At 45.4% G+C, this 24,149-nt stretch overlaps 1 protein-coding gene across 1 annotated transcript; it reads left to right on the top strand.

Moving 5' to 3' along the window:
• Positions 1–401: 401 nt before the first annotated feature.
• On the top strand, positions 402–23,512 carry GBX1 (gastrulation brain homeobox 1). The gene is made up of 2 exons (XM_054725949.1): positions 402–933; positions 22,248–23,512. The coding sequence occupies exons 1-2, from the start codon at positions 402–404 to the stop codon at positions 22,796–22,798; spliced, it is 1,083 nt and encodes a 360-aa protein (XP_054581924.1). The 3' UTR covers positions 22,799–23,512.
• The last annotated feature ends 637 nt before the right edge of the window (positions 23,513–24,149 follow it).

Here is a 24,149-nt window from a genome sequence, read left to right as displayed (position 1 = left end):
GCCGCAAACTTTCACAAAGCGGTGTGTCCGGACTCATCAATCTCCATTAATAATAGTTGGTTGGGCCGCGGGGGGCGGGCGGGTCGGGCCGCTGGGAACAGGCTCTGCTGAGGGAGCGGGCGGGCTCCGCAGCGGGCGGAGGGAGGAAGTGAAGCGTAATTTGAAGAAGATGGATGAGTCCGGAGGGCGACACCCCCAGCCCGCCCGCTCGCCCGCCCCCTCCCTCCTTATGAGAGAGAGGGAACGCGGCACGGGAGCCACACTGCGCTGAGCCCGAGCCTCGCGCCACCTCGGCCCGGGAGCCTGGAGCCAGCTCTGCGTGTCCGCTCGGGCGCCCGAGCCGCGGGGCGCACGGCGGTGCCCAGAGGGGAATCCCCGGGGCGGCCACAGCTCCCAGCGCCATGCAGAGAGCTGGAGGCGGAAGCGCCCCCGGGGGCAGTGGCGGGGGCAGTGGCGGGGGCCCGGGCACTGCCTTCTCCATCGACTCCCTGATCGGGCCACCGCCGCCACGCTCTGGCCACTTGCTCTACACCGGCTACCCCATGTTCATGCCCTACCGGCCCCTCGTGCTGCCGCAGGCGCTGGCCCCTGCGCCGCTTCCCACCGGCCTCCCACCTCTCGCCCCGCTAGCCTCCTTTGCCGGCCGCCTTACCAACACCTTCTGCGCCGGGCTGGGGCAGGCTGTGCCCTCGATGGTGGCGCTGACCACCGCGCTGCCCAGCTTTGCAGAGCCGCCGGACTCCTTCTACGGTCCCCCAGATCTCGCTGCTGCTGCTGCCGCCGCCGCCGCCGCCCGAAACAACCCTGAGACCGGCGGCCGACGCCCAGAGGGTGGGCTGGAAGCCGAAGAACTGCTGCCGGCCCGGGAGAAAGTGGCAGAGCCCCCACCACCCCTGCCTCCGCACTTCTCAGAGACTTTCCCAAGTCTGCCGGGTAAGTGCTGGGGCTGACCAGGGAGCCGGGCGGGAGGCTCCTTACCTGGAAATCCCAGACAGCAGGCTACTCCGAATCGGCACTTGCCTGGAGCCCTGGGATCCCAGACCCCCAAATGGCGGGTTCTGCGAACCACCTCCGGTTCCCTTCATACAGAGCACCTCTAAAATCCCAGAATCGCAGCCCTGCTGTTTCCAAAGTGCCCGAAGCCTCGCCAAAGACTTCCAAATTAGTGTCTTTCCTTTCTGCATTCCAGTCCTCAAGCCTTGGCTCTCCGGCGTCTTCTTTTCAGAATCCCTTCATTTTTCTCAGATGCTGGCAATAGAGAAGCTGCAAGTGTGGGATTCCTGAGGACAGCAGCAAGACCCCAGGGTGAGGGTACATTGGGGCAGCTGTCAGTTAAGAGGAGGGCAGTTCTGGCTTCTGAGAAGGTTGTATTGACCCTACATGGGCTCTGTGGATGCAGGGGCAAAGGGAGGGTCTTAAAGTGGTGGTGACTGTGTTGACCCATCTTCATCTCAGTAGAAGAGGTCATTTCTGAATTGGCAGATTTAGAGCTAAGCCATAAAGAACTGAGTAGTGGCCCTAAGAAAACCTTAGCTAGCAGGGGGCTTAGCACCTGCTGGACTAGGGCTGACTGGGATGCCAAGAGAGAGGCTTGGCTGGGCTGGGCTGGGCGCAGCCCAAAAGCCTGGAGTTAAGAATTCAGCTAAGATTCTGGAACCGGGAGATTCAGCTAAGCTAATGCAGGAATACTGGATCCTCCATGGGAAGAGGATGCCCTCTAAACAGAGACAGGGTGTATTAAACTGAACCCTGTTTACAATAGATCTATTTAGAGAGCTCCTGACTTCCTGTTTATTGATCCTGAACCCTTAGAAGCCGAAAAAGCTCCTCCCCATCCAGAGACAGATCCAGGTGTGCTGACATCCAAAGCTTATACAGTTTGGTGGGCCCTGTTAAGAAAAATAAGGGCCACATGCAAGTGCAAGGTTCCTGAATCTTAAACTTCTTTAGCATCAGGATGGATCTGCCTTTGCTTAACTGTTCATCTCAACCAGCTGAGCAGTGGAAGTGACCCCTGGAGGCATGGGGGCTGATTCTAGTGAAGACCAGGAGGAGATGCAATAGTCTTTTTGTCCTTTGCCAGGAGGAGGCAATTCCAGATAATAGGTTTCGGGGCCCTTTCTTGAAATTGACCTTTGGAGGCAATAGGAGCAGAGGAAGAACCAGACACACCTGGGGAAGAGATCAGCTGTGGGGGAGGCGAAAGGAAGACACCTCAGCGCAGGAGAACTGAAGGGGATATGCCCAGACCATGGGAGAACAAGCAGCTTGTCCTGCTCTCTCAGGTTTCCCTCAGTTCTGATATTGAACCATTTGTAAAATGGGTGCTCTTTTCTGACGCAGATAGAGTATTGGCTGTAAAACCAGACACTGAGAGTGAGAGAAAGGAGTAAGTAGAGGAAAAGAACAGAAGAGAAATATTGAGGAAGGAAGAATAAGGGAAAGGAGCAACACCCAGATTATCCAAAGAGAGAATATTAGAAAGGAGAGAGCTGTCTATTGGAAGAGATATGTACAAGGGATTTTTAGCCAGGCTAGATGCAAAAGGAGCAATATCTGGATCAGAAGTGTGTGGATCAGAAAGAGTTCTGTCTGAGAAGACTGGATGAGAGCTAAATACATATACAGGTAGGAAACAGGGGAAAGTTTCAACACTAGGAGTAATTTTTAAAAAGGTTTTTCAGTACTAGAAGTAAAAGGAAACTAGAATTTATATAAAGAGAATGATGAAGGAAAGATCATCATCTGAGGAAAACGTTGGAAGCAAAAAAAGAAACTTACTCTTGGAGTTAAGATAAATTTCTTTGCTAAGAATGATGTGAGGGGCCTGGCTGGTTTAGCTCAGTGGATAGAGTATGGGCCCACGGACTGAAGGGTCCAGGGTTCAATCCCAGTTGGGGCTCATGTAGGAGGCAACCAATTGATATGTCTCTCACATCGATGTTTCTCTCTTTCTCTTTCTCTCTTTCTCTCCTTCTCCCTCTCTCCTTCTCTCCTTTCCCTCTCTCTCTCTCTCTCTCTCTCTCTCTCTCTCTCTCTCCCTCTCTCTCTCTCCCTCTCCCTCCCTCTCTCTTTCTCCTCCACCCTTCCACTCTCTCTCAAAATCAATGGGAAAATATCCTTGGGTGAGGATTTTTAAAAAATGAGGGGAGCAGTCCTTACAGAGGAAGAATTTTGAGAGGTGCTGGAGTGAAGGTAATAATTCATATAGAGAAGAGATACACAGAAAGGGTCTATGAGGGGGCGGGCGGGGGTCTGGGGCAGAGTAATGAGAGATTTCGGAAGAAACATTCCAAGAAGATAATGAATAAGAGATCTTATCTGTGACTGCTACTCTTATCACTTTCAGTGCAAACTTTCCCAACTCTCCTCGCCATTCACACCCATCTTCCCAGTCTTGATTCCGCCCCCCCCCCCAAATAATTGAGAAAATAAAAGGTACTTGCAGAAATGTTGGACATAAAATCAGTTTGAGGAGTGATGATGACACATGGCCCATTGCAAAAGTGGTGGGAAAATAAATACACCATTTTGAGAATTATATTTGAGTATTTTGTGTGAAATAAGAGAGTTCTCTGATTAAATAATGCGATTGGAACCTCAAAATTAGAAGAAGAGGAGGAGTTTCTGTCCTAGTATGAATAGGAGATATTGGTCTGAAATTATTAATTTACATTAGTTTAGTGTTTTACAATTACTAGCACCTTTAAATGAAATTATAGTGAAGATAGGCCAATTTATCGAATGATCAGTGAAGTGCCTTTTCTTGGGAATTATAAGGACATTTAAAAAAAATTTTGCTGAGAGTTGAAACAGATACCACCCTACAAGAATTGATGAGGAAGAAACTTTATTATGATTTGATTGCATGGGTAGAAGCTATATTGTAGGCACAAAGAAATACTGTGTACAGAAATAATGGAGTAGAAAAAGTATTGATAATGGCAGGTTGAAAATAATTCTAAGTTTAGCATATGGGGAGCAGTGAATATAATTGGAGAAGGTGTGATACAAGAAGAGAGAATTTTTAATTAGTAGGGAAGATTTAAAAGTACGAATCAATAGAAAAGTCCAGAGTAGTGCTGTCTAGCAAGTCATTTATGTAATTAAAAATTTTTATTAGCCATGTTAGAAAGTATAAAGAAATAGGTGACATTAACTTTAATATTTTATTTAACCCAATACATTCAAAATATTATTTCAGCATTAATCAATATAAAAGTGTTTAATGAGATGTTTTATATTCTCTTTTCATCTTAAGTCTTCAAAATCCAGTATGTATTTTACACTCCCAGTGCATCTCAATTCAGACTAGCCATGTTTCTAGTGGTCAGTAGCCTCATGTGACCAGTGGTGACCATATTCAACTTAACAGATCTAGAGAATCGTAAGAACAGTCATATGAACATGATGGGGAAAAGGAGCTTTGAATTTCACTTTGAATTTCACTAGGGAATAGTGAAGTCATCCATGTTAGGAACAATGGAGTAAAGAGAGTGGTAAGCTCTAAATGGCAGGAAAAAGGAGAATTCTGCCTTGAATGGGATGGGCAGAGATGATCTTGTGTGTGAAGGTGTGTGTGAGCTAAAGCTGAGAGAAATTGAAGCTAACTTGAAGATGTGGTACAAATACAAATCCCAGAGATTACAAGTGAGGAAGATGCTACGTGCTGGGGAATGAAGAAAAAGAGCTGTCTGTTTGGAGAAATGCAGAAGAAAACTTTAAATTGGGGTATCTAGAGCAATGGTTCCTTCGGGGGGGGGGAGAAATAATTAGATTATCTGAATACTTAAGAAGTGAGGGATGGTAGATAATCCACATATAATTTTTGTATAGATGATAAAAATGTAGTAAGAGCCCTAGCCAGTTTGGCTCGGTGGATAGAGCATCAGCCTGTGGACTGAGGGGTCCCAGGTTCGATTCCGGTCAAGGGCACATGCCCGGGTTGCGGGCTTGACCCCCAGTGGGGGGCTTGCAGGAGGCAGCCAATCAATGATTCTCTCTCATCGTTGATGTTTTTATCTCTCTCTCCTTCTCCCTTCCTCTCTGAAATCAATAAAAATATATTTTTTAAAAATGTAGTAAGAGATTGATAGCAAAGATTAGTTGAGTATGGTAAGAAAAAGAAAACATTTGTAGTTGAGATGATATAGAGAAAAGAATGTGATGGGACAAACCTGAGAGAAGGCAATGTAGTGAACATTATATTTTAAGAGAGAGATGTGAACATTATATTTTAAAATTAAACAAAAAGATTTGCTAATTTCTGAGTAGAGATTGTCAATAATAATGGAAATCCTGCCAGAAGACCAGGAAACTTTTAGGAGCATGATACTGTATTTGAGTGCTGATTGCTGTAAGCTGATTGTAGCTAGACTGTTTTACATGACCATCAGTTAATTTCCTTTTTAAAACTATATATTTTTAATTGATTTCAGAGAGGGAGAGAGAGATAGAAACATCAATGATGAGAGAGAATCATTGATCGGCTCCTTCTGCACGCCCCACACTGGAGATCGAGCCCGCAACCCAGGCATGTACGGGAATTGAACTGTGACCTCCTGGTTCATAGGTCAATGCTCAACCACTGTACCACACCGGCCAGGTCATATTCAAAGTCTTATAATTTCTCTAGGCTTCAGTTTCCTCATCAATAGCATAAAAGTTTGGGTTCACCCTGGCCGGTGTTGCTAAGTGGTTTGAGCATCAGCCTGAGCACCAGAGAGTCACAGGTACAATTCCTGGTCAAGGGCACATACCTGGGTTGCAGGTTCGATCCCCAGCCCTGGCCTGGACAAGTGCAGGAGGCACCCAATCAATGTTTCTTTCTCTCTCTTCTCTCTTCTCTTCTCTCGCTCTCGCTCTCTCTTTCCCTTTCCGCCTTCCATTCTCTCTAAAAATCAATGGAAAATATATCCTCAGGCGATGAATAACCCCCAAAAAAGTTTTGGTTCAGGTGATTTTTAAAAAAATATTTTTATTGATTTTGGAGAGAAAGAGAGAAAGATCAATGAGAGAGAATCATTGATTGGCTGCCTCCTGCACACCCCCTACTGGGGATTGAGCCTGCAACCTGGGCATGTGCCCTTGACAGGAATCGAACCTGGGACTTTTCAGTCTGCAGGCCAACGCTCTATCCACTGAGCCAAACCAGCTAGGGTTCAGATGATTTTTAATATTCTTTTCAATTCCATAGGATACAAGCTTCTTTTTAAAGCCTCCATGTTTACAGTACGGTTCTTAATATGGACTTCATGGACCTCTTGTGAGGGGATCTGTTAATTATGGATGGGGGGGGTGAATTACATCGTTATTTTTATTAACTGGTAACTAAATTTGGTGCTTCCTTTAATTATAAATGTAGGCCAGAAACCATAGTAGTTTCAACAATATCTGAGATTTTTGTCACCAGTAGAAATCATAGAAATTTACAGTCTTTGGAGGCATCATTTTGTTTAATAAATTAATAAAGAAATATGATTAGTCAGGCCATTGTTGCTCAGTGGTTGAGCATCGACTTATGAACCAGGAGGTCACGGTTTAATTTTTGGTCAGAGTACATGCCCGGGGTTGCGGGCTCGGTCCCAAGTAGGGTGCCTGCAGGAGGCAGCCAATCAATGATTCTCTCTCATCCATCTTTCTTTTTTAAAAAATATATTTTTAGTCATTTCAGAGAAGAAGGGAGAGGGAGAGAGACAGAAAAATCAATGATGAGAGAGAATCATCTATCGGCGCCTCCCACACGCCCCCTACTGGAGATCAAGCCTACAACCCGGGCATGTGTCCTTGACTGGAATCAAACCCAGGGCCCTTCAGTCCACAGGCCAACACTCTATCCACTGAGCCAAACCGGCCAGGGCTCTCATCCATGTTTCTATCTCTTCCCCCTCTCCCTTCCTCTCTGAAATCAATAAAAATATATTTTAAAAAATTAAGAAGAAACATGATTATTTGACAAAATCACTTTAAATATTTGATAACTATTTTTATATAATTAATTTATAATGTAATCATATATGTTTTAAGTTAAATACCTAAAAGCATTATTCTGAGGAGTTTATAGGCTTTATCAGACTGCCAAGGAATTCATGGCACAAAAAAGGTTAAGAATCCCTAGCTGAGAGAGTGATCTCAAAAATGACAAGAGGAAAATTTTATTAGGGTTGGAATGGGATACTGGGATACCTTGTACCATGGTGAAGGTAAATCTTGGGAGGGATGGAAGAGAGGAGAGATCTATGCAGTGGCATATGTAAATAGGGAGATATCCTATAAAATAAAAGCATAATATGCTAATTAGACCGGACAGCCGAACAACCTTCCAAATGTCATTCCAGACAAAGCTGCCGCGGCGGGGTCTGAAGCAGAGGTGGTTAGGGACGATCAGGCAGGCAGGAGAGCAGTTAGGGGCGATCAGGCAGGCAGTGTGGTTAGGGGCAATCAGGCAGACAGGCAGAGGCTCTCAGGCAGGCAGGCAGAGGGGTTAAGGGCAATCAGGCAGGCAGGCAGGCAGGCGAGTGGTTAGGAGCCAATGGTCCTGGGTTGCGAGAGGGATGCCTGACTGCCAGTTTAAGCCCAATCCTGCTGGGATCCCTGTGGGATCAGGCCTAAACCGGCAGTCAGACATCCCCTGAGGGGTCCCAGACTGCGAGAGGGTGCAGGCCGGGCTGAGTTACACCCCCCGACCACCAGCCCCGAGCACGAATTTCGTGCAACAAGCCTCTAGTCCTATAAAATAAAAGCCTAATATGCTGAGTGACCAGTCGTCCAGTCGTCCGTTCAACCAATCAAAGCTTAATCCTATCTAATAAAGAGGGAAATGCTAATTGAACCCTCACACTGTCACAAAGGTCATGCCCACAGCCAATAAGGAGGGAATATGCTAATTGACTGTCATGCCCTCAAAGCTGGCAGTGCCCATAGCCACAAGATGGCAGCGCCCAGTCCCCTCAGCCCTGCTGGCGCAGCAGGCATGCAGCAAGGCCAGGCCCAGGGCGGGCCCAGCCGCTCCACGCGCCTGCCTCCGGAGTCCCCCAGTCCCTTCAGCCCCCCAGCTGCCCAGGACCACCCGAGGCGCAGGCAAGTCTCAGATGGCAGCTGCCCAGGGCCACCCGAGGCTCAGGTAACCAGGGCTGGCTGAGGCTTGTGCTGTTGGCAGTGGCAGCAGCAGAGGTGTGATGGGGTATCGCCTTCTCCTGATCGCCGGTTTGCTTCCCACCCCTGAGGGCTCCCTGACTGTGAGAGGGGGCAGGCTGGGCTGAGGGACCCCCCCCTCCAGTGCATGAATTTTTATGCACCAGGCCTCTAGTATGTTAATAATATGCTAAGGCCTCTCAACTGCTCTCTATGACATGCACTGACCTCCAGGGGGCATATGCTCTGACTGGTAGGTTAGCTTGCTACTGGGGTCCAGCTGATCTGGACTGAGTGAGCCGGGCCAGACATGCCCTGGAGCCCTCCAGCAGTCCCTTCCCGGCTGGGCAACCTCCCACATCCCTTCCTGGCCCTGATCGTGCACTGGGGGGGCCCTCGGCCTAGCCTGCATCCTCTCACAATCTAGGATCCCTCGGGGGATGTTGGAGAGCAGGTTTCGGCCTGATCCCACAGGCCAAGCTGAGGGACCCCACTGGTGCATGAATTCATGCACTGGGCCTCTAGTAAAATGACTAGAGGCCCAGTCCATGAAATTCGTGCACTAGTAGGGTCCTTAGTGGCTGCTGGCTGGGGCCTCCCTCCCTTCCCCTGGCTGCCTGCCAGCGCTACCAACTGGGGCCTCCCTCCCTTCCTCCAGCCGGATCGCCCCCTGGTCGAACTCCTGGAAGAACTCTGGTCGAGGGACAATTTGCATACTATGCTTTTATTATATAGGATTAGGAGGATAATTCTTAGAGTAATGGGCAAGAATAGTCTATACAGGGAATAATGGGAAAGAGGCAATAATTGGATATGTTTTTATTGAATTTTAGAGAGAGAAAGAGTGAGAGAAACATCTATGTGAGAGAGAAACATTGGTATGTTGCCTCTTGTGTACGCCTGACCAGGGATTGAACCCACAACCTAGGTGTGTGTCCTAACTAGGAAGCCAACCTGAAACCTCTTGGTATCTGGGATGACGCTCCAACTGAGCCACTCAACCAGGGCAAATATTTAATTGGAAAGAAGGAAGAATATAGTATGAGCAGTGCTTTGCATTGAGAATGATGTTACATTGGGAAGCTAGGGAAGTATTTTGCCTTGCAAGTAACGGGGAAAGGATCTTTGTGGTGAAACTGATTGGGAATTAGGAAATAGAAATGTGAGAAGTAATGGAGTAGATATACAAAAAAGAGAGACACTTAAATAGGGATGAGGAGGAGAGTTTGGTGGAAGAGAACTTTTATCTAGGGGAATGGGGAGATGGCCCATGTTGAGGCCAGAAAGAAGGCTCATATCTGAACCAGTTGAAAGGACAGAGCTCTGTATGCAGGTGGTGGTACCAGAGCTGCAGTGGTCACGATGGGTACGAAAGAGATCTGGATTAAGAGTGGCAAAGAAGTTGGGATGTTTCATTGGAAATATGGTCACCCTGGAAGGAAGTTATCAGCTTAGAGTAATGTGGGATAAATATTGATGTGCTAATTGGGAGAAAGAATGATAGAGAAAAGAGATGCTTGAATTCAGTGTGATAGAAGAATGACCTGCACAGGCTGAAATAAGTTGTAGTAAGAAGAGACAATACTGTACTGCAAGTAATTTCCTTCCTCTCATGGAAGAGAAAGGAATAATCTCCAAGTGATGAAATGAAAAATCTGTATTAGAATCAGGAAGACTGCAGGGCAGAGACCAGGGTTCTGAGGAAAAAGCACTGTGTGAAACATGAGTACAGGAGAAACAGGACAATATTTTGGAACTGGGGATAATAGTAGATGGACTTCTTGTCTGTGATTCCTGGGAAATGGTATTATAATAGAACAGAGAATATGGAACTGTGTTGGGAGCAATGGGAAGAGAAGTGATTGCAAAGGTGTACTGGAGGGAGAGAGGAGGAGAAAATTATCTGGAGAGTAAAGGTCAGAAGCACTGAGTGCTGGACTGGATGATAACTATGCTATAAGTTATAGCTAGATATTAGAAGTATGTAAGTAAGTGATCTTGGCCAAATCACACCTCTCTGTGTCTTAGCTTCCTCATCAGTAAAATTAGGGTTTGAATTAGGTGAGCTGTAAGCTCTACAATTCTGTTTTTAACTATAAGGATATCTTAATGAGTTGTTTCCTTTTTTTAAAAAAACGTCATCCTGAGCGAAGAGATTGGGTGAAATTCTATACTTCTCAGTGCTGAGTTGTTGTGGTAGCTGATGAGGAAGAGCAGGTTGGGATATGTATGTCCTGAGGTGAAATCAGGACTGGGCTTTAGGATAGAAAAGGCATTGTCATCTGGGATCGGGGAGGTGTTGACTGAGCTGTGGCTGTGTACAGCCTTCAGATTAAATGAGATGGAGAAACATGTGATAAGTGTGGGAGTTGATCTTATCCAGGCCAAAAAGATTGGGGATCATTTGTGACCGACTTTATCTGGTGGGCAAGAGAGCAGTGCCCACCAGGGAGTGAGAAAAAAAAAGTTGTGTTGTGGAATCAGTTCCTGACCTTCTATATTATGTTTCCAACTGGTATAATATTTATGATAGGGTGATCTCAGGTAGGAATCAGTCTCTTCACTCAGTGTTGAAGAGATGTGGTGTGGTGCAGTGAAGGAGTACCAGAGTACCTTTGGATACAGATCTTGGTACCACCCTTTCTTTGTGATCCAAAGCAAAAAACTAATCTCTGCAATCTCAGTTTCCTCACCAGTAAAATTAGGGCGATAATACTTACCTCACAGAATTAAGGACTAAACGAGGAGATATTTGTCCAGCATCCTAACATATTAGGTGTGCAAAAAATTATCAGTATTGTCCTTGTTCTGATGGATGGGGTGCTTTCCTGGGTTTAAGTTGGGAAAGACATCTTCTATAGGAATTGTGTAGGATAGATGATACTCTCTGTACTGATAGGGACAAATATTTCAGGGAGTGATATAGAAGTAACACTGTATTCTGAGAACTATTCATATGGGGAATGCCAGGAGAGAACATTGTAGGAATCTTATAGGAATAGGTTTTGTCTCTGGACTTTCTTCTGTTTTTTAAATTTAAATTTTTATTGAATTTATAAAAATGGTGACATTGGTTAATAAAATTATATAGGTTCCAGGTATATAATTTTATAATACAAATTTTGTGCACTGGGGGGGGGGGGGGGGCGTCCCTCAGCCCAGCCTGTACCCTGTTGCATTTTGGGAGCCCTCGGGGGATGTCCGACTGATGGCTTAGGCCCGCTCCCACAGAGAGACATCTTTAGCACTGCTGCGGAGGTGGGAGAGGCTCCCCCCACTGCCGCTGCGCTCGCCAGCCATGAGCCTGGCTTTTGGCTGAGCAGCACTCCCCCTATGGGAGTGCACTGACCACTAGGGGGCAGCTCCTTCATTGAGCATCTGCCCCCTTGCATATTAGCCTTTTATTATATAGGATCATCCTGTATATTTTTATTGTGTTTTACCGCGCTAAGTCATGCATTTCTCCATCACAATTTATCCCCCCTTTCCTTCTGGTAATCACTATACTGTTGTCTGTATCTATGAGGGTTTTTTTGTTTGTTTGTTTTTTGCTTAACCCTTCATCTTTTCACCCAGACTCTCAATACCCCTCCCTTCTGATGGCTGTCAGTCGTTCTCTGTATCTAATAAGTCTGTTTCTATTTTATTTGTTAGTTTACTTGTTCATTAGATTTCACATGTAAGTGAAATCATATGGTATTTGTCTTTCTCTAATTGGCTTATGTTGCTTAGCATATGCTCTCCAGGTCCTTCCATGCTGTCTCAAAGGGTAAGAGGTCCTTTTTACAGCTGCATAGTATTCCATTGTATAAATGTACCTCAGCTTTTTATCCACTCATCAACTGATGGGCACTTGGGCTGCTTCCAAATCTTAGCTATTGTAAATTGTGCTGCTATGAACATAGGGATACATATATTCTTTTGAATTAGTGTTTTGGGTTTCTTCAGCTATATTCCCAAAAGTGGAATTTCTGGGTCTTTTTCTCCTTTCTTCTGGTTTCCATGTCTCACATTTTGGCATCTGCTCTAGATCCCAAGGCTGCCCAAAGCCCTTCTGTTGTGTCCCCCCGGCACCTATTCTTCCTTTCTCTCCATTAAAAACAAAAACAAAAAAACAAACAAACAAAAACCTCCTTTTTTTTCTTCATCCAAATTCCTTTTCTCTCATATGTCTGATCTCAACTTGATGTTAGGAGCAAAGCCAATGAATTAAAATTAATTCATACTCAAATGAACTAATGAGATTTTAAAAAATCCAAATGAATTTCAAACTGATGGAATTTTAAGGGGTGGTATTATAAATGATTTCAGGTAATGTGGGAAAGTGATTATTATCATTTTTAATCCTCACCCAAGGACATTTTTCTATTGCTTTTAGATAGAGTGGAAGGGAGGGAAGGTGAGAGACAGGGAGAGAGAGAAACATTGATGTGAGAGAGACACATCAATTGGTTGCCTCACGAACTCCTCCGCTGACTATACAGGGGGCCGAACCTGCAGTCCAGGTACATGCCCTTGACCGGGAATCAAACCCTCAACCCTTCAGTTTGAGGCCTGGCACTCAGTTGTAAATTAACCACTGAGCACACCAGCCAGGGTGAAAAATTATTTTTGATGGGAATTTACGGAAGTGAAGTGGAGATGCGTACTTTCCCTGGTGGGGGCGGGGATTAAGCTAGTTGCAGAATTGTATGTAGTCAGAACTCTTTGAGTTGCTAGTGACAGCAGCTCAACTCTAATTTAAGCTAAAATGGGCAGTTATTGATTCACATGACTTTGAAGTATAAGAATGCAAACAGTGCTATTATTTTCTTTTTGTTCTCAACTTGTCTCCTTCCTCTGTTTTCACCTCATTCTCTCCATATGAGAGGCAGGAGGATGAGTGTGGCACAAGCATAAGCTGATCTAAGTTTTATAATCCTACTAGAGGCCCGGTGCATGAAATTCATGCACGGGAGCAGTCCCTCAGCCTGACCTGCACCCTCTCTAATCCAGGAGCCTTGAGGGGATGTTCTACTGATGGGACATCCATCAGTTTGGCCTCCCTCTGCAGGAGGCAACTGGGCTGATCAGGGGTAGGCGCCACCCCCACTGCCAGCCGCCACAGCCACCAAGTCCCTTCACCACACACACAAAAAAAGACAACTTTCTTTAGGCATTTTCAAGATGTCTCTTTCATAGGATGTGATGTTTTTCTTTTTATTTTTTTTATCCTCACCTGAGGATATTTTTCCATTGATTTTTGGAGAGCGTAGAAGAGAGAGGGAAAGACAGAGAGAAACATCAATGTGAGAGGGACACTTTGATTGGTTGCCTCCTGCATGACCCCTGACCTGAGTCCCGGTCAGGGAGGAGCCTGCAACCTAGGTACATGTCCTTGACCAGAATTGAACCTGGACATGTACCTAGGCTGAGGCAGGCTGAGACTCTATCCACTGTGGCAAACTGGCTAGGCAGGATATGACATTTTTTAGCCCCGCCAGCAGCAGACCTTCGTTTTTTCCTCCAGGAATGAGGTGGAAAAACCCTAGATCACCTCTTGGATTCTTATTACCCAAGTTACCAAGACCACTGCATATGGGGAGCTTAGCCAATGAGCAGTCAGAAAAGGTGTTTCCTCTGCAGCTCATGCACAGAGGCAGGTCTGCCTGCATACTGCGACTGGCAGGCCCTGTTCTCTGCAGGCCTGCACCATCCATGGCTTGCCTCACCACGCACGCAGTCCCCTCCTGCCCACCTGTGCACTCAGCCTCCTCCTGAGCGGTTGTGATGTTATGGCGTCCTGGACAATTTGCATATTACCTCTTTTTATAGATAGATAGATAGATAGATAGATAGATAGATAGATAGATCGATAGATATTGGGACTCCAGTGGGTTCTAGCACATATCAAATCCTAAGATGGTTGGTTAACTAGCTTGAGTCAGGTCCCCAGGGAGATGGGATGTTAGGATTGGTCAGATCCAGGTCCCATGCCTACATTTCACTAAGGTGGAGGGATGTGATTGACAGCCCCACTGTACTGGATAATAGATGAGAAGCAGTGCCCAAAGGAAGGGGTGCTGTGAGTGAACAAAGGGGGAAGGGATGCTGGGCAGACAAAAACAAACCCCAAACAGATACCTATCTTGACCAGAAAGAAAGAAAAGAACCGACCTTTAACTCCCTTTCAGTATTAGGGAGGAAAGCCTTCTCCGTGGCTAGATAAGGAGTCCTAGGGAATGATAGAAGAGATACCGGAGTGAGGCCTGAAGAGAGTTCTGTAATGAGGAAGGTAGAGAGAAATGAAGATAGTAGAAAATTTATATTTCTCAATGAGGCTGATTCTTGTACAAGAAAGAGCTGTACTTGAGGGATGAGGGAACAGTTGTAAACATGGAGCTAGAGAAAATTTATATTAAAACAAAGCTATTTCCAGAGTTTGACAATATTATTTTTTAAATGAGAAAATACATTTCTAAATAAAAGGAATGTTGACTGGATGGATTATATCATCAAACCAATAATGACAGAAAAAAATATGAGAAAGATCTGATGGGAATTTTGTTTTGGGAAATGAGAGAAATATCCTGTTAAAGGACAATATTAGGCTAGAGCTCTACAGTGATAAGTGAAAGGGATGAGGTCTAACCTAAAACTAGATTTAATAGGAATGTTATTTATCTGATGAAACATCTAGGGAAAGGGCTTTTACTTCAAGTGGCGGGGGGAAGATATTTTACTGCAAAGGATAAAAGAGCATTGACTAAAGATTTAGGAGACCAAGGTTTAGACATGGCTCTGTCTCTAGCTGTGTGACTAAAGAAAAACATTTTAATCTTTCTGAAACTCAGTGTTTTCACCTGAAAATAAGGTTACTAACCTCTCATTACTACTAATAATAGGTTCTACTCCACTTCAGTGAGTTGCTTGGATAAAATAATACATGTGAAAGTGTTTTGGAAAGCTAAGGTGCTCTTGGCATTGGCACCATTAGTATGCCATGAGAGGAGCTCTGAGCTTGGAGTGGTGGGGAAATTGTCCTGAAGTTGTCATGAATGTGGGAGGGACTCAGAATGGTTGAGATGCAGAGAAAATTCTCATGTCAAATCTGGAGCAAGAATGCTGAAGAGCCCTGGGAAAAGGAGAGAGAGAGAGAGAGAGAGAGAGAGAGAGAGAGAGAGAGAACCTAAATTATAGGGAGGAGTAATAGCATAATGGGGGCATGAAATGGATGGGTTACTGTAAAACAAATCGGAAGTAAGCTAGTTGCACCCTAGCCAGTGGATAGTGTCGGCCTGTGGACTGAAGGGTCCTGGGTTTGATTCTGTACCTCAGTTGCAGGCTCCTCCCTAGCCCAGGCCCTAGTCAGGGCATGTGCAGGAGGCAACCAATCAATGTGTTTCTCTCATATCAACATTTCTCTCTGTATATCCCTCTCTCTTCCACTGTCTCTAAAAATCAATGGAAAAATATCTTCTGGTGAGGATTAAAAATAAACAAACAATGAAGTGATAACTGTGATGGCAATAAATGGGTATATGGAGGGGGAGAAAGTAAGCTAGTTGCTACAATTGGAGTAAGTACTGTCTTTGAAAAGAACAGAGCAATAATTCTGTACTGCGCTTGGTGATGAGATGAGGGGTGTAGCAAACACCCCTTTTATGAGGTATGACCTGCATTTCTTCTCACCTCTTGACAACACCTTCCTCCATTGGTTCTGTATTCAGGAAACTGAGTAGTTGACCTGATCAGTAGGATCAGGAAACTCTGTGTCCTGAGAGTGGCTGGGGGGTGTGAAGGTAGTTTGTCTTTTAAGTATAGGAAAGAGAAGTCAGAATTGAGTGAATGGGGGAGAGACTTCACTTCAGTGGGTAATAAAGACTATTAGTTTTATATAAGCTAGAACAGCAGGGTGGATGAGGGATGGCACAGGGTCCCTGTGAGTTTCTGTAGCTGGAATCTAAAATGGTTCTCCACTCCCTGGGTAGTTTTCTGTGCCACAACCCAGGCCACCATCCTTGGGATTCCCCTCTACATGTTGAGAGCCAGTGCTATTAATTCTTTCTGCTGGAAAATACCTACCATGGGTTCTTTGGTCCTTGATTTCTTCTCCAGCCTGACTGGACCATTACCAAGATGGGGCTTCTCTGTCTCTGGAGCTGCTTCCCTTCCTCTTGGAAGGAAGGCCCCAGGCAAGTGTATCCCTGCAGCCTGAACGCTACTCTCTGGAGTGGCATTAATGCCCTGGCATGGACTCTACAACTAATTGTGCTTCAGAACTTGTGATTTCTGGTTCTTAGTATAATAGCATCCACAAGGAGAACTCACATGAACTCTGGATATATTCTAATAACCAATCTGCCCCACATTATTCCTTCTGAACAGACACCAAGCTTTTTTCACAGACTCTAGACTTACCCATAGGGAACAAGTTTAAAATGCAAATACTCTTCTATTATCAGTAATAACATTTTCATACACAAAGGACAGAATCTTTCTTTCTGTTTGGCTTACCTACCTAGCTCAGGCAAATTGTTTCCAATTTAAAGTTTTCCTTTTGGTGAAATTGTTGTCATCAGAATCATTATTTCCCATGTGAAATTTCAGTGAGGTCTTGTTTTGTTGATCAAGGTTTTTTGTTCATATCAACTAGTTATAGCACCTGCAGTTAGAATTTTACTTTTATAGACATTAAATCTAACAAGTCCAATTATTCTAAATCAAATTTTGCAAATGGAAATTTTATCAAAAAGATTTGCTTTTGTTTTTAGTCAACACATTTTTCTATTGCAATTTCCATTTTATTTGATTTAAATATATTTACCATTAATATTTATTACAAATTGGATAAAAGAAAATAGTTTGTATTTATTTCTTAGTTAACTCATGAGAAAATAATAAGCTGTTTCAAGATTGATACATTGCAAAGGATTGGGTTAATGTATTGTTCCTTCAATTCTTCTGAATATGTCTCTATCACTTTGGGTATTACATTCTAATGTGCTCCACTGTTGGTGGAGCAAAGAGAAAATGGCAGGTCTAAAATGTTTTGCTTTGCTCCAAATGCATCAGTGTTTAGGTAAAGAAGGTAGGGGTGTATGTGCATTTTTAAAGCTTTTTGCTATTTTCTTTCTTCCTTCTCTAAACTGTTTAGCTCTTTCAGTTTCTCTGACTCATCACTTAATTCTTCTACCCCACTTCTCTCATGCCCCACTCCTTTCTGCCTACTTTTCTTCTCTCACCCACTCCTTCTGTCTTGCTGTCCCAGACTCTTGTTTAGCTGTATTTCCCCCTCTTGGTTGCTTTCTTTTTTACCCCACCCCCATCTCCTTCTAAGAGTTGCTTATCAGAGCCTTCAATGTCATGATTATAAAGACTCAGAGAGAAACTCCTGCCCCTGCCTCTCAGCATCCCACTGGGATCAAGTAACCAAGAGAGGTTGTGAATCTGTGGTTCTTGTCTGGCATTAAAAGCAGCACTGAGGGTGGCCCACTTATGGGGGCTTGATTTTATGGAATCTGTCTGAAGACAGAGGGATGGATGACGTGATCTCAGGAGGGCCCTGCCAGATCAAGGAACCTGGGAGCCTCATCTCAATCATCATCAATTTAGATTTATTGGACACCCCTTGAGTACTCAGAACTGTGCTAAATGATTTCATCTTTCAAGCCCTTTTAGCAGCTGTTTAAAATATTGTAATCCAGTATCTGCCTTTTTAACAGCTGTTTAAAATATTATAATATTGGGCAGAGTTTTTACAAGCTTTTGTGTGTTTTTTGTTATTATTTACGACAAACCATGTTTTAAAAATTAGAAGTTAGAGGATTTAGTAATAATGTTGGAGATTGTCCTTCATTTCTTTTAGCAGATGACCCTATAGGTTACTACTCCATATGGACTCATCTCCAGCTACTGTGAGATCTGAGGGCATGCTAAGAAGTGGGTAGGATAATATTCATGGAGAAGATGCCTTATGTGCACTAGAAATGGGATGGATTGGGGCTGTGGAGAATATCTTAGGAGAAACTTGGGAAAGAAAGGACAGAGGGAGAGAGAGCAAGCTTGGGAACAGTTCTTTTATTTAGTCAATAAATATTGAGTGCCTACTCTGTGCAGGTAATTTTCTAGATACTGAAGGTACAACAGTGAAAAAATATATTAACAAAGTCTACCTTCATAGGGTTTATATTCTAACTAGAGGCCCGGTGCACAAAATTCATGCACTGGGGGGTGTCCCCTTAGCCCATCCTGCACCCTCTGCAATCAGGACCCCTCAGGGGATGTCCAACATCTTTCTCACAATCCGGGACCGCTGGCTCCTAACTGCTCACCTGCCTGCCTGCCTGCCTGATCGCCCCTAACTGCCCCCCTCCCACCAGCCTGATCACCCCTAAACGCCTCTGCTTGCTGGCCTGGTCGCCCCCAACTGCCTCCCCTCGCCAGCCTTGTTGCCCCTAACTGCCCCCGCCCCCCACCGGCCTGGTCGCCCCTTACTGCTCCCTCTGCCAGCCTGGTCACCCCACGCAGCCTACTGTTCAGTTGTTTAGTCATCCCTCACTAACCCCCCCACCAGCCTGGTCACCCCATACAGCCTGCTGTTCAGTCACCCATCCCAGTGGTCGGCAAACTGCGGCTCGCGAGCTGTGGTTTGCCACTCTGTTGACTGAGTTTGCTGACCACTGACCTAGGCTCTCGATTCCAGTAATAACAGGCTGTGTTGTTCCTTGTGATTAAGCCCCTATCCCAGTGGTCGGCAAACTCATTAGTCAACAGAGCGGCAAACGGCGGCTCGCGAGCCGCATGTGGCTCCCGAGCTGCAGTTTGCCAACCACTGACCCATCCGATTGTTTTGGTCGTGACGGCCCCTGGCTTTTTATATATTAGGATAGGAAGAGAGAACCAACAAAATAAATGAAGTTGGTGATTTGTACTATAGCAACAAATAAAGCGGAGGTAGGGAGTATTGGGAGTTTTAATTCTAAAAGGGTGATAAAGTAAAAACCTAAGGAGATAGGATATGAGCCAGTGTAAAACTCTAGGTGATGAGTATGTATGTATTCCAGAGAGAAGAACCTGGATAGGGGGAGAGGGCAGAGCAGAGAAACCGGTTTGAAGAAAATGTCAATGAACCAGGGGAGAGATGATGGTGACCTTGACTAGCTGGATACAGAGGTGGTGGTGAGAAGAGGTCAGGGTCTGTATTTTAAAGGCAGCAACACCACCAGGACTTGCTGATGGATTGGACAGGGTTTGGTTTGAACACAACAGGGAGGATGGAGTTACCATTAACTGAAATGGCAAAGATGTGGGTGCAGGTGGGGAAGAACTAGCATGGGAGAAAGATCACAGGTTCCATTTTGGACATGGTAAGTTTGCGTTCTGGAAGTGGAAAGGGAAGATGCGTGAGGAAGCCCTTAGTGCAGGGGTGGGGAACCTTTTTTTCTGCCAACAGCGTTTGGATGTTTGTAACGTAATTTGTGGGCCATACAAAATTACCAACTTAAAAACTAGCCTGTTATATTTGGTCAAACATTTAATTAACTTGCCCCTAATGCCTGGGCAGGGCCAGACCAAATGATTTTGTGGGCCTTATATGGCACACAGGCTGGACATTCCTCAACCACCCCTGCCTTAGTGAAAAGAAGAAACCAAGGATGTGAATCTTACAGTAAATAAAATGGGTTTGGCTAGGGATAAGATAAGGGAGAAAGTGTGGGGTGATAAGAGGTGAGTATCATGAGGAGCACCGTATAGTATGTGGAGCTGGGTGCTCATGAGAGAATGAGGACCACTTGCTGGTGAAAAGCAATGAATAGTCACATAGAAAGGCTGGGTAAGCCTACGCTGGGGTGTGCCACATAGGTTTTGAGAAGGTTAGATAAAGCATGAAGTACTAGCCAAAACCGGTTTGGCTCGGTGGATAGAGCGTCAGCCTGCGGACTGAAAGGTCCCAGGTTCGATTCCGGTCAAGGGCATGTACCTTGGTTGCGGGCACATCCCCAGTAGGGGGTGTGCAAGAGGCAGCTGATCGATGTTTCTCTCTCATCGATGTTTCTAACTCTCTATCCCTCTCTCTTCCTCTCTGTAAAAAATCAATAAAATATATTAAAAAAAAAAAAAAAAAGCATGAAGTACTACAGGGAGAAAAGGTGCTGGCCTGGGGGATAAAAATACCCTTGAGCCTGGTTGGCATGGCTCAGTGGATTAAGTATCGTCCCAGGAACCAAGAGGTTGCTGGTTCGATTCCCAGTGATGGTACATGCCCAGGATGTGGGCTGGATCTCTAGTGGGGAGTGTGCAGAAGGCAGCCAATTGATGTCTCTGTCATGTTTTGCTATCATTGATGTTTCTATCTTCTCTCCCTCTCCCTTCCTCTCTCTCTAAAAAATCAATAAAAACATTTTTTAAAATACCCTTGAGGTATGAAGACGCTAATTGAGGTGGAAGTGGGTGATCTAGATATGGTCGAGAATTTTGGCCTCTAAGGATAATGTCAGTGTGGCTCTTAAGGAAAAGGAACAGGCATAGATTGCATCCGAGAGCAAAGGGACGACTTGGGTGGGGACGGGGATTGAAATTTACTGGGCTGCTACTAGAGGCCCTGAGAAGTTCTTGCTGGCTTAAAAAGGCAGATGGGGAGGGGTTAGAGGAGAGCAGCAGGTAACTTCTGAGTGCTGAGAGGTGTTCTAGCCATGTGTACACGTGCACACTTCTTTTCCATATAAGGCACTTCATTCCCTGAAGTTATTTTACTTTGGGTTGTATTCGCAACCTTGGAGCGTGCTTATGAGTGTACATGTGACATGTGGGTATAGATACATGTGCTCCCAATTTGTGAAGTGCTCCCCACTTTCACGTACTAAACTCTATTGGTAAGGAGCTGTTTACAAATTATTTATTTTTCTCTTCTCTTTCCTATTTGTTGGTTTTCTTGCGATATTTTTGTTGTTGTTTCACTGCTTATTAGTCCTTTGGGCAGAAAACAAGGGATTTTGTAAAACTCAAATATTGAAAACATTTACAATGCATTATTTGCATTATAAGAATAAAAATGTCAGTGGATAGAACCAATGGTTCAATTAAATTTTAGAATTATATATGGGTTAAAATGTTTATGTGGCTGTGATTACAAATAATCAGTAATCTACTAAATGAATCAAAATTTTGTTTTCACCATCTATATTTTCCCTTGTTGCATTTCTATTTCTTTCCATATTCGCTCCATGTTCCCAGCTGGCAGCGAGCTCAGGGTCCTCAGGATTCTGAAGTTAAGCAGCTGTTTGTGCTGCTCAGCAACCTTAACTGGGAAAGAGGGAAGGTGGGAAAGCGATGACATCATTTTTTAAGTAAGGAAAAGGAATGAAAGGGGCTTAGGAGACTAAGTAATTGGGAGAAAAGTCTGATCACTGATAAGGCATGTGGCTGGGAGGGTTCCCCATTGTGGGCTAGATGGTCTGATTAAGGTGAATTGGGAAGGAGTGCAGTAAGGAAAACTGATTTCCAGGCCCTTGTGTTCTATTTCTCAGACCTAGATTTTGGGAATAGGGTGAGGATGGGGAGTCACATGACCCTGAAGTTCCCATCTGAAAATGAGATTCTAGATTTAAGGAAGAGGGAAGACGGAAGAGAAGTCAACACAGAGCTCTTCCACTGGGTCTAGTTAGGATTCCTAGAATAACAAAGGCTGATAGCACCCATTCTGCAAAAGTAAACTCTCCTGTATTGTTCATTCCTGCCATAGCAACTGAAAGGATCTGCCAGGTCCCATACTACTTCACTCTGGGGCCTGAGGCTGTGGTCTGGGTTTAGAGAAAGCTGGGAAGGTAGTGGGTAGGCAGAATTGAGGTAGGGTGTGGGAATGTTGAGGGGACACAGTCCTGGGAATGGCGTTCCTTTGATAGACACTTATTGCCTGCCCCACTTTGCTGTAGTGAAATCTGTGCTGGTTAATACCTTTCTTCCTATTTCTTTGTCTTCCCTGAACTTCTTCCATCCCCATCTCATCCCCTCTACATCTGTATCTCTTCCTGCTGTCATTCTGGCCATGCCTGGTCATGGTTTCATGTGCCTCTTCCAACCTCTCTCTTTTCCTACCTTCTCCCTCCCTGTCCATTGGTTTTCGCTCCCCACAGAGGGGAAGGTGTACAGCTCAGATGAGGAGAAGCTGGAGGCACCAGCAAGAGACCCAGCAGGCAGCGAACAGGAGGAAGAGGGCTCGGGCGGTGACAGTGAGGACGACGGTTTCCTGGACAGTTCTGCAGGGGGCCCAGGGGTTCTCCTGGCACCTAAACCGAAGCTAAAGGGAAGCCTGGGGACTGGAGCTGAGGAGGCAGCCCCCGTGGCATCAGGAGTCACAGCTCCTGGGGGCAAAAGCCGGAGGCGCCGCACGGCATTTACCAGTGAGCAGCTTTTGGAATTGGAGAAGGAGTTTCATTGCAAGAAATACCTGAGCTTGACAGAGCGTTCCCAGATCGCCCATGCCCTCAAGCTCAGTGAGGTGCAGGTCAAGATCTGGTTTCAGAATCGGAGAGCCAAGTGGAAGCGCATCAAAGCTGGCAATGTCAGCAGCCGTTCTGGAGAGCCCGTAAGAAACCCCAAGATTGTTGTGCCCATACCTGTGCACGTTAACAGGTTCGCTGTGCGGAGCCAGCACCAACAAATGGAACAGGGGGCCCGGCCCTGAATGGGGCTCCTGAGGACTTCAGAGGCAAAGGATTCGTTTCCCGAGCTTGCTCAGAGACTGGGTTAGGGCTCTGTGGACCAGGAGGCTACCACTATGATTCTGCCCTAGCAGGGGGCTCAGTTGGCAATTCACTTAGCTCTAGGTATGCTCTCCTGGCAATCTGAGATATGGGACCTTGTCCCTGAGCCTATTCCAGAGACCCTCAGGACTGGGGCTTCAGGATTAAAGGGGCTTGGGTTCTTATTGCCCAGGAGCTTCTGGGACTGAGGTGGACTCCTGGGGAGGTGGTGGGCTCTAAAATGCCTAGGGCCTGAAAGGTTCCTGGAATCACTGACAGGGGTGGGGAAGAATCCAGGGTAATGGCCAGCCAAGCTGATCACAACTCCGTATTTATTTTGTGTAAATTTTGTATATGTGGATCTATCTGCCTCTCTGTCTGTCTGCACCAAGAGGGCTTGGGAAAGTTATGTTTCCTCGATCCTCAACCAGAGTTTAGCTCCATCTTACTGCCTCGGAGTAGTTACCGTCTTGCCTATCTATAATACAAGGACATGCAGAGAAACTAAATGGAACCGTCACTAACCTCCTTAGAAACTCGACACATACCATCTCTTCTCATGTAAACTACCTCCACATCTGTTCTTTCCCAGCCTGGGGTCTGCCCACTGTGCACCTTTAGACCTCATGTTCCTAACGTGGTCCTTTACCCATTAAACAGGCAAGCTTCATCATCTCCGCCTCCTTCTTTGGAAGAGTTGGCAGACTTCAGAAAAGAGGACTCACTCACATTTGTATTAGGACAGGAAATGAAATACTTGGCCCTAGTTTAGCTTGGGTGTGTCCAAGCCCTCTCTAACTAGGTAGAGGTTAGCAGTTTGAATTTGTTAGTGACTGGGCAGGCAGGTGGGGGGAGGGGAGGTGCTGGCTCACTCTCATCACCTGTGAGCTCATCAATCTTTATGCAGAGGACACAGCAGCTTAGTGCATCTGCCACCATTTAGTGTCCCAGACATGAGGGCATAGAGTAAAAGACACATTTCCAGTTGTTTCTTATGGCATTAATTGTGGTTTCTCCTCCAAATCACAGCATTTATGAAGTTTGGGATACCAATCCTCTTGTTATAAAATGAGATTGGTTGAGAAGGCCCATTGCAAAGTGAAGGAGGCAGAAAAGAATCTGATAGTTCTGGAAGGGTTAAAGGGGCTATGTACTGTGGGGGAAGCTACAGAGATAGAAATGAGGCCTTGGGGTTGGAATTCTATGAACAAATTAAGGAACAGCATTAGTTACAGACCCTAACTTAGCAAGTTCTTACCCTTCAAGAACAGGTACAGGAGGGTTTCCCCTAGA

Source organism: Eptesicus fuscus, chromosome 14 (genome assembly GCF_027574615.1).
Source record: "Eptesicus fuscus isolate TK198812 chromosome 14, DD_ASM_mEF_20220401, whole genome shotgun sequence".
In the NCBI taxonomy this organism is placed as follows: Eukaryota; Metazoa; Chordata; class Mammalia; order Chiroptera; family Vespertilionidae; genus Eptesicus; species Eptesicus fuscus.
Note: the sequence above shows the minus strand (reverse complement) of the source record. Positions and strands in the feature narration are given on the sequence as shown.

Bases quoted from the DNA above. Each gene is read 5' to 3' on its own strand.
- GBX1 (XM_054725949.1), top strand. From the start codon at position 402: ATGCAGAGAGCTGGAGGCGGAAGCGCCCCCGGGGGCAGTGGCGGGGGC. The intron at 934-22,247 runs GTAAGTGCTGGG...CGCTCCCCACAG, and splicing joins GACTTTCCCAAGTCTGCCGG to AGGGGAAGGTGTACAGCTCA.